This window comes from Fonsecaea nubica (assembly GCF_001646965.1).
Source record: "Fonsecaea nubica strain CBS 269.64 chromosome Unknown Scaff34, whole genome shotgun sequence".
Classification (NCBI taxonomy): Eukaryota; Fungi; Ascomycota; class Eurotiomycetes; order Chaetothyriales; family Herpotrichiellaceae; genus Fonsecaea; species Fonsecaea nubica.
Genome location: NW_019173707.1, coordinates 126,296 through 140,594, shown reverse-complemented (window position 1 = coordinate 140,594; position 14,299 = coordinate 126,296). Strand labels below are relative to the sequence as shown.

Below are 14,299 nucleotides of genomic sequence, written 5' to 3'. Positions count from 1 at the left end.
GTCGCTTTAGAGGTAGCTATTGTCGGAACTGGGCAGGTTTGACCATGTGCTTTAGGTCAACTTGTCCATAGACCGATTTTAGACTTCTTACGTCTCATCCGTCTTGACAGTTTCCCTTTCCCTATCCTTCTGGACGTGAGACTCCGTCTTTTTGGCTGCCATCTCGTCAATGAGAGGGTGATTGTCGAGTGCGGCTGCTGCAGCTGCTTGTCCAGCCTCAACCCTGCTGGGTCCCTTTCCACTGCCAAGGTACTGGTTATCCCATCCCCAACCAGTCACGTATACTCCAATAAAGTATGTCTCTTTGCCCTGGCCGTAGTGAACAACGGGTTCCCTTTCGTCGACATAATTGATCTTCACACCCTTTGTGAGGATCTTTTTGGCTAGCTCCTCTTTACTTTTCTTGGATACGCCGTCGTTGGCAGCGAGTGCTACCTGCAATTTAGGTTCCCACAACTGTTGAAGCCATTTCTTAGCCAACTTTCCCTCGTCCGCATCAGTCAAAATCACGGCAGCGACATAAGCCTCAAAAACGTCTCCTTTGATCTTGAGCCATGCATGTGTCGCCTGATTTTGGAATTGCTTGTAGCTTTGTATTTGCTTATCAAGTCCGTAGAGGCTGGCATACTGGCCGAGAGTCTCGTTTCGGACTAGAGACTCTCGAATCTGAGACATCTTCCCTGGATCTAGATTTGGGAATCGGTCGAAGATCAACTGGGTAGCAAAGAGTTCCAGGTAGGCGTCCCCTAGGAATTCAAGTCTGTCGTAGCTCGCATGGACATTGCCGGGCGCATGGCTAGGGTGTGTGAAGACAATGGCTCGATATTTGTCATGGATCTGAGGCAAAGGAGGAAGTCCATTATTGATGGACGTCTCAAGGCTGGATTGTCTTGGTTGTTTCAGCGTTTCTCGAGATGGTTTCCTGGGGCGGTGGTTGTGGTCGTCCTGGAACTTGCGCTTTCTGCCGAATTCCGGCATTATCTGGGCAATGACTAGAAACGATATATCCTTATGGTCCAAGACAGCAGAAACCCCATGAGAGCAATGGACGGGCAAACAAACGGTATACTTGTGAGGCAGAAAACTTGAAGACGAGGGTGCCAGTCGTCGGCCACTACAAAAAGGGAAAGTGGAAGCGAGTTGAATATTCTGAGGGCAACTTGTGCCGGGCGCATTCCGCAGCCTCAATTATCTGGTTCTTTCAATGATTTCTACTTTGTCTCCCACAGAACATTCAAATCTACCAATTCCTCCTTTGTATTGCATTGCAATGGCTTCTCCGTCGAGAGGTCGGCTATTACAGCTGATGCAGGTATGACTGAACCCCGCGACTCGTTTCATCCCTGTCCGAACGTGCAACCACGTCCCTCGCTGTCACCATCATCTCCATGTGAGCACTGGCTAACAACCATACTTCTGCAGCTTCAATGCTCAATCTTCTCTACTACCTTCAACCCGATGCAGCAAAGATTAGGCAACAAAGTCCTCCGGCAGAGATTAAAAGGCCCAGCGTTAGCCTCGTACTACCCCAGACGATCAGCCACCGTGGAAGACGTTCTAGACGAATTCAAAAAGTTTGACCTGGAAGGCTTCAACGAAGAGGAGGACGACAGGTTGGAAAATGTGGCCTTTGCTAAGTTGCGAGGGAAGGGTGCGCCCAAAAAGAAGAAGTCGGCAGCAGGTATGGTGTTCAAAATCGCTGGGAGCCAGCAAGAAGCTAATATATGTTGCAGAGGGACGCGCCAACAAGAAGAGGAAATAACCTTAGCTGAACACAGCCCTGTATTGCTATATATCAACACCGAGATACCCAACATGGACTTGATCCACGTTCGATTTTTGACCGTCCTACCCTTCCTCGCTTGGCTTGTTAGCATTGCATTCAAGTCAATGCTTCGGTACTCAACTTTTCTAGCGGTGTTGCAGAACCCCGTGTATTCTCCTGGTGGTAACATATGTCGTCCACCTGCAAAGGGCAATCCTGCTCGGAATCAGCTCCGCCTCGAGTTGATCCGTTCCACCGGCGACCGAAGTCGGCATTCTCGGGACTGGACGTCGAGATCGGCCGAGCCTGTCGCTACAATGACTGGTGACCTGCAGCCCTATCTGGCGCTATTAGAAATTGTGTGTACCCAATTCCGAGAGGACGGGGTATTACCGGGCATCCCGGTTCTCGAGAGCGAGACGAAACCCGGCCAGCGTCAACCGTTATTCGCCAGGAAAAGATTTCGAGATCCCATCTCCGCATGCACATCCATGCTTCTTCCCCGCAAGGTTCTTCCGCACTCCCTTAGCCACGGACAACGTTACCCCTCTGTTGCGTCGTGCCTGTTGGTCAAACATCATGGTCCTCAGAATTTTTCCCATTCTTTGGATGACTGCGGGGCATAGAGGTGGTCCAATGGCATATATATCTTTCACGCTCGACTTCCGGTGGCAGCGCACCTTGCTGCCAGTTCTTCCCTCTCGTTCTTCTCCGTCCCACCTGCTGTGCACTGCTCTCATCTGATTCCCTCGCCCTCTCAGATTAACGATTTTCACCATGTCAGGTCTCCATGAGGTCCAAACAGGCTCCGGCAAGCTAGCCAACAAGGTGGCCATTGTCACGGGTAAGTACCCTCGGGCGTCAATGCTTCTCGGTCTGCTTGAAAATGGAAGATGGCCAAAACATCGCAAGAATTTCCGAAAAAGTAACTCGACATCACGTCCCTATGCCTGACATTTCTGCTTCCTAGGTGCCGCCTCAGGCTTTGGTCTAGCTTGTGTCCGGAAATTTATCGATGAAGGCGCCAAAGTCGTCGCCGCGGACATGAACGAGGCAGGTCTCCAGAAAGCCTTCGCCAGTGCCGCTGGCAGCCATGTTGCCACTGTCACCGCCAACGTCACATCGTCGGGTGATTGGAGCAAAATGGTCGACATCGCCGTCTCCAAATTCGGTGGATTGGACATTGTGATAAACAACGCCGGGACCTCGTACAAGAATAAGCCTACACTCGAAGTTACGGAGGAAGAGTACGACAGGGTCATGGCTGTGAATGTCAAGAGCATTTTTTTGAGCGTAGCAGCAGCGGTCCCTGCGCTGAAGAATCGGGGAGGGGGTTCTATCATCAATATTGCAAGTATTGGGGCCATGAGACCCAGGCCGGGGTTGGTGTGGTATAATGCGAGCAAGGGTGCTGTTGCAAATGTGAGTTGTCCCCTATGTTCCGGCCATCTAAATACTTGGATCTGTCCCCCATCTTCTTATCTATCTTGCCTCTCATCGTGGAGTTGCTTCCTGGCTGGCTGGGAGGGAGCTAATGAATTTCTTTCTTGACACAACGCAGGCCACAAAGGGTCTCGCCGCCGAATTCGGCAAGGACCAGATCCGCGTCAACGCTCTGTGCCCTCTCCTCTCCGGCACCGGCCTCTTCGAGTCCTTCGTGGGAGTCCCGTACAACGAGGACAACATGAAGAAGTTCCTGTTCAATGTTCCTCTGGGGAGATTGACGGACCCCTCGGACGTGGCGAACGTGGCGGCTTTCCTGTCCAGCGACGAGGGCAGGTTCATCACAGGAGTGAATTTGGAGGTTGACGGCGGCAGGGCGGTGGGCTCGTGAATACCCTGTGGACAGAAGAATATATTGGGAACAGAGAGAGGGGCGCGGAGGTTGGAGGAGTGGAGTGGCAGGTGGCCGGTGGCCGGTGGTTTGAGATGAAAGTCTACAAGCTTGTGTTTGGACTCTTGAGTAGGAACATGGGCATGATATCGACTGATGGATGATGTTGGTTTTCCCCTTCTCTTTGGGCTTCCCCTTTGCTCGGTGGGAACCGTCATGATTTCCTGGAGTGGAGTGAAGGATCCTCTTTCCCTTTTCTTCAGGCGGGATGCCACAACTCCTTTTGCACAGACTCTTTGGATGGAGTCGGCGAGTCGGATACGAGAGACGGGGGCCAGAGAGGGGGGGAGGGAGAAAGAGACAAAGAAAAAGGAAACACAAATACAAAAACAAGAAACAAGAACAAGCAGCGCTGTCCACGTATGCGTATGCATTTCCAAATGTCCGTCCCTGTTCCTCCAAAAATTCCACTTCTTTGAACCAGTATCAGCTGGTATTGTGTCCCGAGTAGACGAATCTTGAGCTGTGAATTGCCCCCATCCATCCATGCCTTGCCTTGCCAATCCCATGTCATACTTTTTTTGGTGCAACGCTATGATTCGAATTACACCTTGTGCCCGCTCAAATAGATTCTTTTTTTTTCCCGCTCATGGCTTTTTCTGCCGGTAATAATAGGGGGGCGCTTGACGAGGAAGAAAATGACTGTGCCTCCGGGAACGGACTCGCCCTCCAAGGTATTTCCTTCTTTAACAGGCTGTCCTTGGTCGGGTACACCAGGTTTGTTTGTGGATTGACCTTCCAACCAGGGAAAATCCACTAGAATGCTGCTCTCCCAATCCCATCGTCGCCTTCCATCAACTGCTGCAAGTGCTGTTCTGCGAGGTCACTGCGTAGAGAGTCTCTCTCACTCTCTCGTTCCCTGACGTCCCATTCATTCAGCACCTCGCGCTTAAGTTTCTGCTTCTCCGCAATCTCAGTCCGCATTCGTTCGGCCTCTGCCTCAAGCATCTTGATCCGCTTTTCCTGCTCAGGGGGTAGCCCGGAAGGGAGCAATTTGCCCCCAGGAACAATTTTCTCGTTGGTAGCGAGATGTTGTTGAACGGAGTTAAAACGCTGTGTACGAGGGTACGTCATGCTGGAACTGTTGTTGCCTCTGAATGGGAATGTGGGTTCTCCTCCAACAGGACCGCCGCGTCCAAATCCGCCGCGGTAGCTGGACCCCCCACTGTATTCAGCACGGTTGCTTGAGCTAAAGTCGCTTCCACGTCCGTAAGAGCCTCCTCTTGGTCCGTAGGGCGCGGGCCCCCTGAATGGTAAGCCGCTTCGACCACGCACCGGGGGAGCCGAGAAATCTCGAGAAGGGGGACCGTCGAATCTACCAACAGAGCCACGGGGTCTGGTAGGAGCGTTCAGGGCGGACGCGCCTCCACCACGATTGTGAGCGGATATTGACATCGATGCTGCAGGGCCAGTGGGTGGCGATTGGATGGGTTGACTGAAACTACGTGATGGACCGGTGGGCGGCGGTCTCTCGTACGTGCCGTTTCGATAACTGCTGGGACCGGAGGGCGGTTGTCGGGTCTCGCCGTTCGCGTGTACCTCATCCCGCGGTGTGCTCACATCAGTTTCCCGGGGGCGTGGTTCTCCACCTGCAGCTGAAGTTGCAGCAGGTGATCTGCCTCGAAGGCTGGCTGCGTCGGCACTGTCATATTGATCTCGAGTGAGATGTGGGGGTGATCTTGGTTGAGAACCTGTCAAGCTCGCGCGGTCCGGATGAACAGGAGGAGATGACCTTCGCGAAGTGTTGTGTGATGCTGGGCCAGAATCTCTCGGCGAAAGAGACCGTCTCACCCAGTTGTCGTGTTGCCGTCGGCGCGGCGGCGTTCTTGACCTGGGTCTGTAACTCTCGCCCCCTCTAGGAGAATTTCTGACAGGGGACCGTTCGCGGTCGAAACGATTTCGTTCGGGGGAAAATCGACGTTCGCGTTTTGGTGAGCGTCGCGCAGGGTCAGGAGAAAACTCTCTGTACCTCTTTGTGTCCGGGGGACTTCGTGTCCTCGCACCAGGCGGTGACCTAGATCTCCTCCTTGGTGGCGATCTTCGTGGAGAGTAACGGCGGATGGGTGAACGTCTATTGGCAAATAAATCTTCTCTTCTATTCGGCGGGGTTCGTGAGCGTCGTCGAAAGGCTGGGGATCGACTTCGTGGCCTTGTAGCCCTTGCACTCGTGTTTGGCACGTAAGAGTCAATGTCATCTCTTCTTTCATCCCGTCGTCCGTCTCTTCTGTCGGCGGTCCACGAGTCTGCAGCAAACCGGTCCCGGTCACGTTCCCGATCGCGGTTCGGAGGTCTGTATGAATTGTCACCTCCTGCGCCACCGGGCCTGTAGCTTTCTCCCTCGCCAAAATACTCGACATCTGGGTGCGAATCTCGTTCTCGATGTCCTCTATCTCGGGGTGCGGGCGACCGCCGTGGCCTAGCATGGGTCAGTCATCTCGACGAAGATCAGGACTGCGGAGAACATTACCCCCGGTAGCGGTCCATGAGGACTGTCAGTAGAGATGTCCGCAGCAAGCTAACGTGGTATGCCGCGACATGAAGTTCATCTCATTTGGAATTGGCGGTAGAAAGTATCCCACATGATGGGTTGCGGCTTGACAGATGCGCGAGGAGCTTCCTCGAGGCAAATTCACTATCTGGGGTGTATGCAGGCTCACCAGGACCAGAAATTATATGCCAAGCTTTCAGCCTCGCCTGCACAAGGCTTTGGCAGTATCCTTCGATGTTGGTTTATTGTGCCTCACGCGTAGAGTCCAAGAGTATTCGTGGTCCACGACGTAAAATATCTACAGAGTCCAACTGAATGGTTACATAACTCTTGTTTATCACGCAGCACAGACCGACGAGTACACGGCGGAGCCAGTAACAGTATTTGACAAGGTATCTGATTATAGCGGTGTACCTATCCTGGCCACAAACAGCACAAATTTCTACCGAGCAGAGGAATCAATCAGGACACGCCAGGCTGGTAGGTGCCAAGAATCCCCGTCTGATGTAACTGATCTCCAGGAGAGATCGAAATGTACAGCTCATCGACCATCTTTGGCACCGATCGACGGTAATTCCACTTTGGAGTTGAAGTCCTAGATAATGACCAACAGCAAGTCCTCAGCTCATGGTGCAAGATATGCTGGACCACATGTTCGTTGTCTTGATTGATCAAAGGAGCTTGTTTGGCTTCTAGGTGTGGTAGAATAGCAATAAGGCGAGTCGCCTGCGACAGAGAAAGAGCATACTCTGAGTGTGTTATGGCCTTTGCCAAGGTCCAAGCCAGTCTGACCTGCCAAAGTTGGACACCCTGCTCTGCCATGTTTGCCGAAATGAAGGCGGGAGGACAGTCACTGTTCTCTCGGACGCGCTGGACCTCAGTAATCCAGGCTAGCTTCTCGCAGCGAGGCGCTTGGAAAGAGTGCGCAAGCAATTCATTCCTCGTAGTGCTCCGCTGCCAAAGCAGCTATGAAGCGACAGCGGTGTCTCGAATTGGCGATGCTTAAGCGCCACGTTGCAAGCTGCCTTGATGGATGGCATATGAGAGCCATGTGTTGACAGGAGCGCGAACCGCACGGCCCTTCATTACCAACACCGAAGTATTGTCTCATGCTTTGATATAAAAAACCACCGGGTGTAGTTTTGGTTGGCGGCGTATCTGCCGTCGGTTCATCTCTTCCCCTTCCTTTCTTCATCCCGCTTCTGCCTCTTTCTAAGTTCTGACGCAATCATCTCAGACAAGTCCTCTTGGAAATCCCAATTGGGATTCTGATCTGCTTTACGACCTTGCTCATATGCGCGTCGCAGGTCGTCTTTATCCATCCCATCATGTGCAGCAAGAGCATCCGGGTCCATCGACACATCCACATCCCCGGGCCTCTTCCGTTTGCGGGACGCGTCATCTTGTCCCAGGACGGGCACACCGGACGCAGAGTGTTGTTGAGCGGCCTTGAGGTCGTAGACGCGGTCACCTCCGAAGAAGCCCTCAACACGAGTTTGGCGTTCTGGGATGACTTGGTAGGCTGATCGTGGATGAGACGATTCTTCAGTTTCCGTGCCTCGACGTTTCCGCAAGTCAAATTCAGAGACGGTTTCCGTGCCGCCAATTTCCGTGGGCACGGCGGAGGTCATGCCACTAGGTGTCTCCATACCGGTTGAAGCGTCTAGCCCAGCACCACCCTCCTCTTCCTCTTCCTCTTCTTCCTCTTCTTCCTCTTCCTCTTCGGACTCTTCTTGTTCTTGCAATTCACCCCAGAGTTCTTTCTCGACAGGCTCGCCTTGTTGAGCGTTCTGTGTCTGCTGTAGGACACCGAAGATATCACCACCATAGAGAGGTCTGTTCGTCGCTTCATCCACAGGCGGCTTGCCCCATTGGCCCGGTGCAAACCCCCAGCTTGCACCCGGCGGGGGAGGAGCATTAACGCCGGGTACCTTGAGAGCTGGGTACGATGGAGGTGGCCCGTATCTCTGCATATTGATCAGCCACGGAGGAGGTGCGCCGGGGGGCATGTTCAGCGCCTCCTTCAGTTCGTCAGATAGCTCCCCAGGTCGCAAGTGCCGCAGGTTCGTTTCAAACTCTTTGCCCTCATAATACACTTCACCATACCTCGTCAACTCTGGTTTCGTCTGGAACCTGAAGAACGCATCGTAAAGTTTCTGGTAATCAATATCGAGTTTTCCGGTCTTTCCCTGTACGCGCTCGCGTTGCTTCTGCTTCAGCGTGGCGTTTTCCTGCTTCTCCAAAATCGCGTCTCGCATCTCTGCGATGCCTGTTTCTTGGATGAATTTCGGTAGCGAGAACGGTGGCTTCTCAATCCCGCGTTTCGAAGATAGATATTCTCTCTTGAGCGACCAGTGACTCGGTACTGGGACAACGTTTCGATATGACTTGATATGGACTAACAACCTAGGATCGGGCGCTGAGGTGTCTGTCCATTCCACCATTTCAGGCCTCTTCACAAGCGCCTTCAGTTCTGCCACGGACAACTTTGTCATCTCTTTCTTCTTTTTCTTGGAAATCTTTGGCGCCGCGTTTTCTTCGTCCTCGTCTGGAATATCGTCGTCGTCGTCATAGTACACTTCTGGCTTCTCTGGTTCCTTTAATGCGGGATCTCCTTTATCTGCCTCCTCGAATTTTTCCATCACGTTCTTATACATATCATATAAAGGATTCTCCTCGTCGACAATGAGTGGGTCTGCGAGGGGGTCGTCATAGTGCGCATCTTCGGACTTGATCTTTCCACCTTTCGACACTGCAGATTGTTCTTGTTCGGCGTCGAGTTTTGGGGATGTTCCATTTGTAACTGTATCTTCTGGGGCTGGTTCCGCGCCAGTCTGCGTGCCGTCAGAATTAGAAGACAGGTGGTAAGATGGAACGTATACCTTTTTCTTCTCCTTCTCAGCCTTCTTCTTTGCTCGCTTTAACTGATTTTTGGTAGGCTTCACAGCGGCGGCCATGATCAAGCGCTCCTCTCCAGCTGACTCTGAAATTCAGAACAAGTCACAGTAATGCTGCGACAGACGCAGATGAAAGCGTAATGGCAGTGGTTGTATTGCAAGGAAGCAGGTAGTCACAGCGGCGTTTTCCACATGTGGCTCGACTCGCAAGGATGTATCAGGAAGTGCAATAGCTGCAAATATGCCAAGGATTAGCAATCCGTCCAATCATGCCGTTGACACCAAGCATCGCGAGGGGCGTAAGGCTATATACAAGGCTGAGGTTCTCACTCTCCTTTTCACCCTCATTATGTATCGATCATTTACCTAGTATCTTTCGAGTGTCATCAAATTGTGCACCTTTCCTCGTGTTACTTTTCCATCCAAGCTTCTACTAATTCTTCGTCCACAGCCTCGGGTCTTTTACTGACAATCTCTCTGTCCCAATCCAGCCACTCCCCCGCCATCGCATTCCCAATATTGGACCTCAAAACACCCACGCTTAAGTCAATGATATAAGGCCTCTCAAAACTCTGGTAGAACATCGTTGCCCCACAAACGGAGCAGAAACTCCGTATCACAAACTCTGAGGACTGATAGTGTTTGAGTTTTGCGACTTGGACCGTCTCTTTGATCTTGGGCCCGAAGACGATCGGCTCGTTCTTCACAGTAAAGAACTGTGATGGAGGAATGTACGCCCACGGTTGCAGCGCGAAGCCCAAGGTCAGGCGGCAAGAGCGACAACAGCAGAGGCGGGCGTAGTATTTGCTGCGGTCCCTTTTAGGCACATACCATCCTTCACTGCTGGCATTATATGGCGGTGGCGCGATCAGAAGTTGACACTCTCCACAGTGACAAGAGACATTTAGCATTTCCCCCCTCTCTGGGGCGGAGGATGGTTGAGTAAGCGATGTCTTCTGGTATCGCAAAAGGTCACTCTCCCCCAAGGGAGCTTCAATTTGGAAGTCCGGCTCGGTCCTATAGCATGGAATATCCCGTCTGCTTAGTTTGTTGAGAAAGGGCGCGATGCCACCATCGTTTGAGTCGCCCAAATACCAGTGGCACATGACCTTTGTGGTGTTTCTTTGCCCTTCCATCTGACTCGACTCATTCTTGTCTTTCTCGCTTCTCTCTAGGATCCCCGAGCAAGCTATCCACACCCCGTCCCTTTCCGAACGAACAAAGACATTGCACCCGCATTTCCGACAGAAAAACCGAGTGAATTTCTCGGAAGACTTGTAGGCAGTAGTGCAACTGAGTGATTCCTCACTGGGCGAGCCATTGAGTGGCAGATAGCATACACCCAGGGCTCCTGTGGTATGCCGGCATATGTTGCAGTGGCACATAATGCATTCATTTGGCGTGGCTGAATTAGCCAGCAATGAAGAGGGTTCGCAGACAGAACCGCAGTAGCATCTAAGGCTGGACTGTGTGGACATTTTGAGGGATGACTGCATTGATAGGCCGATGTGTCGATATAATATGTCGATATGGCGAAGGAATTAGGTCTAAGCCGAGAGGTTAGCCAACTCTTATACAAGATAGTCGTTTAGCTCCTCTATAACAGGGTGTTTTCTCAGGGGACGTTATTGACGAGAAAAAAATACCAACCTGAGAAACCCAGCCGACGTACTTTGGCGCCTCTGCAGTAGCAGAACCTACTTGCCGGCTGAGCGTCAAGGGCCCCAGCTTTAAATACGCCCGTGATAGTCATCATAGCAATTGGATTGTGGGGCTGCTGAAGTGGGAAATGGTCCAAAATGTTTGGAAACAAGAGAGCCAGATGTGGCGCCTGCGCACATAGTGTCGTTGATTGGATCGAGCGTATAAATGAACCAAAGAAGCACTTAAGGTTGTACATATTCATATGTTGCTGTCACTGATGAGATTTCTCGAGCGATCGGACGGCCAAGATATAGAGATCGATTAACACAATGTTCTGCTAACCTGTGCGTATTTCTGCCGTTTGGCTCTAGCATTACATACACGGCGGCGCCTCCCAGTATGGCGGGTATCATTCCCGCATCAACGCCAATGATAAATCATTTTTGGCAAACAGAATGCCCATAGCGGAGAGCGTGAGAACAAGCAAGATTGTATCATGAAGCAAATGACCACCCAGTCATCCCTGCCACCGTCACCAGAACACCGGACTTTTTTGAGTGCCCGCCTAGGCACACCCGCCGCCCATGCAGCGAGAATCGCTACCCCATTGATTCTGCTTTTGTGATTGCTCACAGAGCCATACACTCGGTATCTTGGAAATATCAAGCACCGGGAAGATTCTTCAGATCGCCGAACCCGCCGGCGTTTCCCTGCTCTCCCAACCAGCTAGACTCAACCAAGGAGTCTTTTGCCTGAAGAAGATATCTGTAGGCGTGCTTGATAGTTGCGTCGCTCACACCAGCAACTTCGCTGATTTGTTTCGTGGACTTCCCAAAACCTAGCAAGTGACTGGCAAAATAGGTGCATGCGGCAGCGTTGGATAATGGACTGCGCCCAGCCAATCCTTCAACAGTAGGTATCTTTTGTGCAAGCTCCCGTGCAATGGTCGAGACGCGGAAAGGCAGTCCAACCATGTTGCAGTACCGGTCACAAAGATCCTCGGGCTTTGTTGACTGAGTGCTCTTGAAACCGAGAAGGTTCCGATTCGCTATGCCACCACTTTCTTCGATAGCCTGAATATTTTCATTCGATGACTTTGTCAGAAACTTCTCCAGGTTCTTGTATGCCCGTCCGATCTCCTTTTTGGGAACCGATGTCAATCCGAAGATCTCACTGAAGGAACGTGGAGCCTGGTGTTGACGACAGGCAATGAAGAGGCATCCGGCCAAAATAACCTCTGTCTGCTTACCACGGAGGGCGTTGGCTTCATAGACGCGCTTGAAGTACATTTTGGCGGTAGTCTTGATCGTAGCGGTGAGCTTGGCCTTTTCACCCCACGCCTCGATTTGAGCATAAGCGGTTTGCAGAGCCTTGTCCGCCTTGTTTTCCTGCTGCATGGCCTGTGCCTTCTTGAGCTTCCGTGTCTCCTTCGATACATTTGGGCCGCCGCCACCAATCAATGTACCAGCGTTGTTGGTTAGAAATAACTCATTGTCGGCTTCACCGACACGGTTAGGGTCATCGCCTTTGCCTTCATCGGAATTGAAAGTACGCCACTCGGATTCGTAGCTGACTAGACGCTCGGCAAGGACCATTCCACAATTGGCACAGATGGTATCAGCATTCTCCTCGATAAGATCCGGAGGGATCTGCTTGCAATCAGGGCAAACGAGATGTGTGTTGAGATTTTCGCGCCATGCTGGTGCTTCGGGAGGCTGGTTCTCGACGCCCACGGTGGACATCTTGTTTGGTTTGGGAGCGGGTGGTTTGGTAATACTCTTCGTTACTCGTCCACCAATTCTCCCTTGCAGGCGTTGCGTTTGGCGTCGCTTGATACCCTTGTAAGTCGTCCGGAGGTTGTGATTATTTGCAAAGGTCTTGACGAACAGCGGAGAATACAGTTTGGCGGTGATCAAGGTAAAGGCCGGTGGGGCCGGATTGTGTCCCAGCAGACTGTAGGCTCCTTCCACCTAGTCGAATGTTGTCACACGCGGAATGGAGTGAAGGGTGAAATGTGAAACCGATAGAAAACGAGTTTTAATTTATGAATCAATTTGAATGAGCGAATAGGTAGTGTAGACGCAGACTCGGAGGTCGAGGATCGTCGTACACTGGATAAAGCAGTTTGTCAGTCAGGTCATCAACAAGTGAATGAGACAACCCAAACGCTAAAGCCAAACGATGCTCTTCTCAACTATCTAAAGTCATGTACCTTTCTTGCGTGAAGCCCAAGCGGGGTACGGGGTGTAGTTATCGCAGGGTGTTTGAATAAGCGCAGGCGTCAACGAAACGAGGTTCTGACTGTGACCGTTCAACCAGTGAAGGTCTCGTGAGTCGTGAAAGCCGGAGGGTTTCTGAACACGAAAAGTCGTCGTCAGTGGATCGTTCTAAGTTGCGCAAGATCGTCAAAGATGCGTTCTGTGATAGATGAACGGCGACAGAGGCAGGGTTGACGGCGTCTGCGATATGTAGATGGCGAGATGGTGGAGAGAAGGTGGTAGAAATGTCAAGGTGAGGCGCAGGTTGGAAATCAGAAGGTATGTCAGCCTACCTAGTGAAGTGGCAGGCGGCTAGCCTAGATCACGTGACACTAAAAACAGATTGCTCGAGTGCTTAGTCCAAAAACGGTTAGACTCTATTCTCGGAGCTACTCTTTCCTTCGTGCTCGACAAAGAGCTTCTTTGTCCAGCGAGAGGAACCTCTTATACCTTTATCAAACATCAGCAATGGCGCAGTCTCTCAGGGCCAGCGTAAGTTTTACATTCATTTGTCCCTGCTGCTGTTGACAAGGTATCCAGACACGTGTCTTCGCTCGGTTGAGCTCCAGAACGCTCCCAGCTTCTCGCCGAAGCTTCGTCGCTGCCCCAGTTTCAAGGATGCGTCAGTACATTTTCTCTCCCATTTCGAGAAACCTACTCATGAAAAAGCAGCGGACTTGATTCAAGATTTGTACCTCAAAGAATTACGAGCGTATAAACCCCCGCCACAGAAAGCCTCAGATGCTGAGGGGCAGGTTCACAAATTCACACCTCCCGCCGTGCCCAAGTCACCAGAAGAGACCAATCTGGCAAGCGAGATGAAGGAATACGAGGATCAAGTCGTGGAGATCGAAGGACAAGCTGCGCCTGGCGAGACACAACCAGAAGAAGACTTTTTCGAGGACATTGAGGAGGAGGATGAACCAGCACACCATTGATATCGCTGGAAAGAACCAAGATAAAATGGATTGTACAATCAGTCAGAACATGACATAAAACATCTGGTGCTTCTCGGTTTCCAAGAGAGTGGTCAATCCTGTTCTCCTGCACAACGAACAAAGATGCTACGCAGCATCTCAGCCCTATCACTCACCATGTCCGCAAAAGAATTGCATATCCAGAATTTTGAAGTGAGCCCGAGCCTCGGAAGGATTGACCAGATTTCTAAAACCGGTTGACTTTGGGCAGTGGAACGCCTTGTGAGATCGATGTGTGCCGTGGCATCCCCGTCTCCCGGCCTCTAAGCACGAGTCCCATCTATGTTACGCCTCTTCGTGACCATGCTTCTGATGCGGATATTTTCTACCAGCTGCCTCAGACGAGGCTTTTGACGTGATACGCCAAGTCTGTCCA

At 51.7% G+C, this 14,299-nt stretch overlaps 7 protein-coding genes across 7 annotated transcripts; 3 read left to right on the top strand and 4 right to left on the bottom strand.

Moving 5' to 3' along the window:
- Nucleotides 1-87: 87 nt before the first annotated feature.
- AYO20_05716 (hypothetical protein) lies at nucleotides 88-978 on the bottom strand (the record flags this gene model as incomplete). Its single annotated transcript, XM_022644009.1, has 1 exon — nucleotides 88-978. The coding sequence occupies one exon, from the start codon at nucleotides 976-978 to the stop codon at nucleotides 88-90; it is 891 nt and encodes a 296-aa protein (XP_022500013.1).
- Nucleotides 979-1,458: 480 nt separating this feature from the next.
- On the top strand, nucleotides 1,459-2,391 carry AYO20_05715 (hypothetical protein; the record flags this gene model as incomplete). The annotated part of the gene is made up of 1 exon (XM_022644008.1): nucleotides 1,459-2,391. One exon carries the CDS (start codon nucleotides 1,459-1,461, stop codon nucleotides 2,389-2,391), a length of 933 nt encoding a protein of 310 aa, XP_022500012.1.
- A 151-nt stretch (nucleotides 2,392-2,542) lies between these two features.
- AYO20_05714 (hypothetical protein) lies at nucleotides 2,543-3,599 on the top strand (the record flags this gene model as incomplete). Its single annotated transcript, XM_022644007.1, has 3 exons — nucleotides 2,543-2,609; nucleotides 2,736-3,187; nucleotides 3,327-3,599. 3 exons carry the CDS (start codon nucleotides 2,543-2,545, stop codon nucleotides 3,597-3,599), a joined length of 792 nt encoding a protein of 263 aa, XP_022500011.1.
- An 816-nt stretch (nucleotides 3,600-4,415) lies between these two features.
- Nucleotides 4,416-6,082, bottom strand: AYO20_05713 (hypothetical protein; the record flags this gene model as incomplete). The annotated part of the gene is made up of 2 exons (XM_022644006.1): nucleotides 4,416-5,391; nucleotides 5,451-6,082. 2 exons carry the CDS (start codon nucleotides 6,080-6,082, stop codon nucleotides 4,416-4,418), a joined length of 1,608 nt encoding a protein of 535 aa, XP_022500010.1.
- A 1,234-nt stretch (nucleotides 6,083-7,316) lies between these two features.
- On the bottom strand, nucleotides 7,317-9,104 carry AYO20_05712 (hypothetical protein; the record flags this gene model as incomplete). Its single annotated transcript, XM_022644005.1, has 1 exon — nucleotides 7,317-9,104. One exon carries the CDS (start codon nucleotides 9,102-9,104, stop codon nucleotides 7,317-7,319), a length of 1,788 nt encoding a protein of 595 aa, XP_022500009.1.
- Nucleotides 9,105-11,350: 2,246 nt separating this feature from the next.
- On the bottom strand, nucleotides 11,351-12,430 carry AYO20_05711 (hypothetical protein; the record flags this gene model as incomplete). Its single annotated transcript, XM_022644004.1, has 1 exon — nucleotides 11,351-12,430. The coding sequence occupies one exon, from the start codon at nucleotides 12,428-12,430 to the stop codon at nucleotides 11,351-11,353; it is 1,080 nt and encodes a 359-aa protein (XP_022500008.1).
- A 984-nt stretch (nucleotides 12,431-13,414) lies between these two features.
- Nucleotides 13,415-13,884, top strand: AYO20_05710 (hypothetical protein; the record flags this gene model as incomplete). The annotated part of the gene is made up of 2 exons (XM_022644003.1): nucleotides 13,415-13,438; nucleotides 13,516-13,884. 2 exons carry the CDS (start codon nucleotides 13,415-13,417, stop codon nucleotides 13,882-13,884), a joined length of 393 nt encoding a protein of 130 aa, XP_022500007.1.
- Nucleotides 13,885-14,299: the final 415 nt, after the last annotated feature.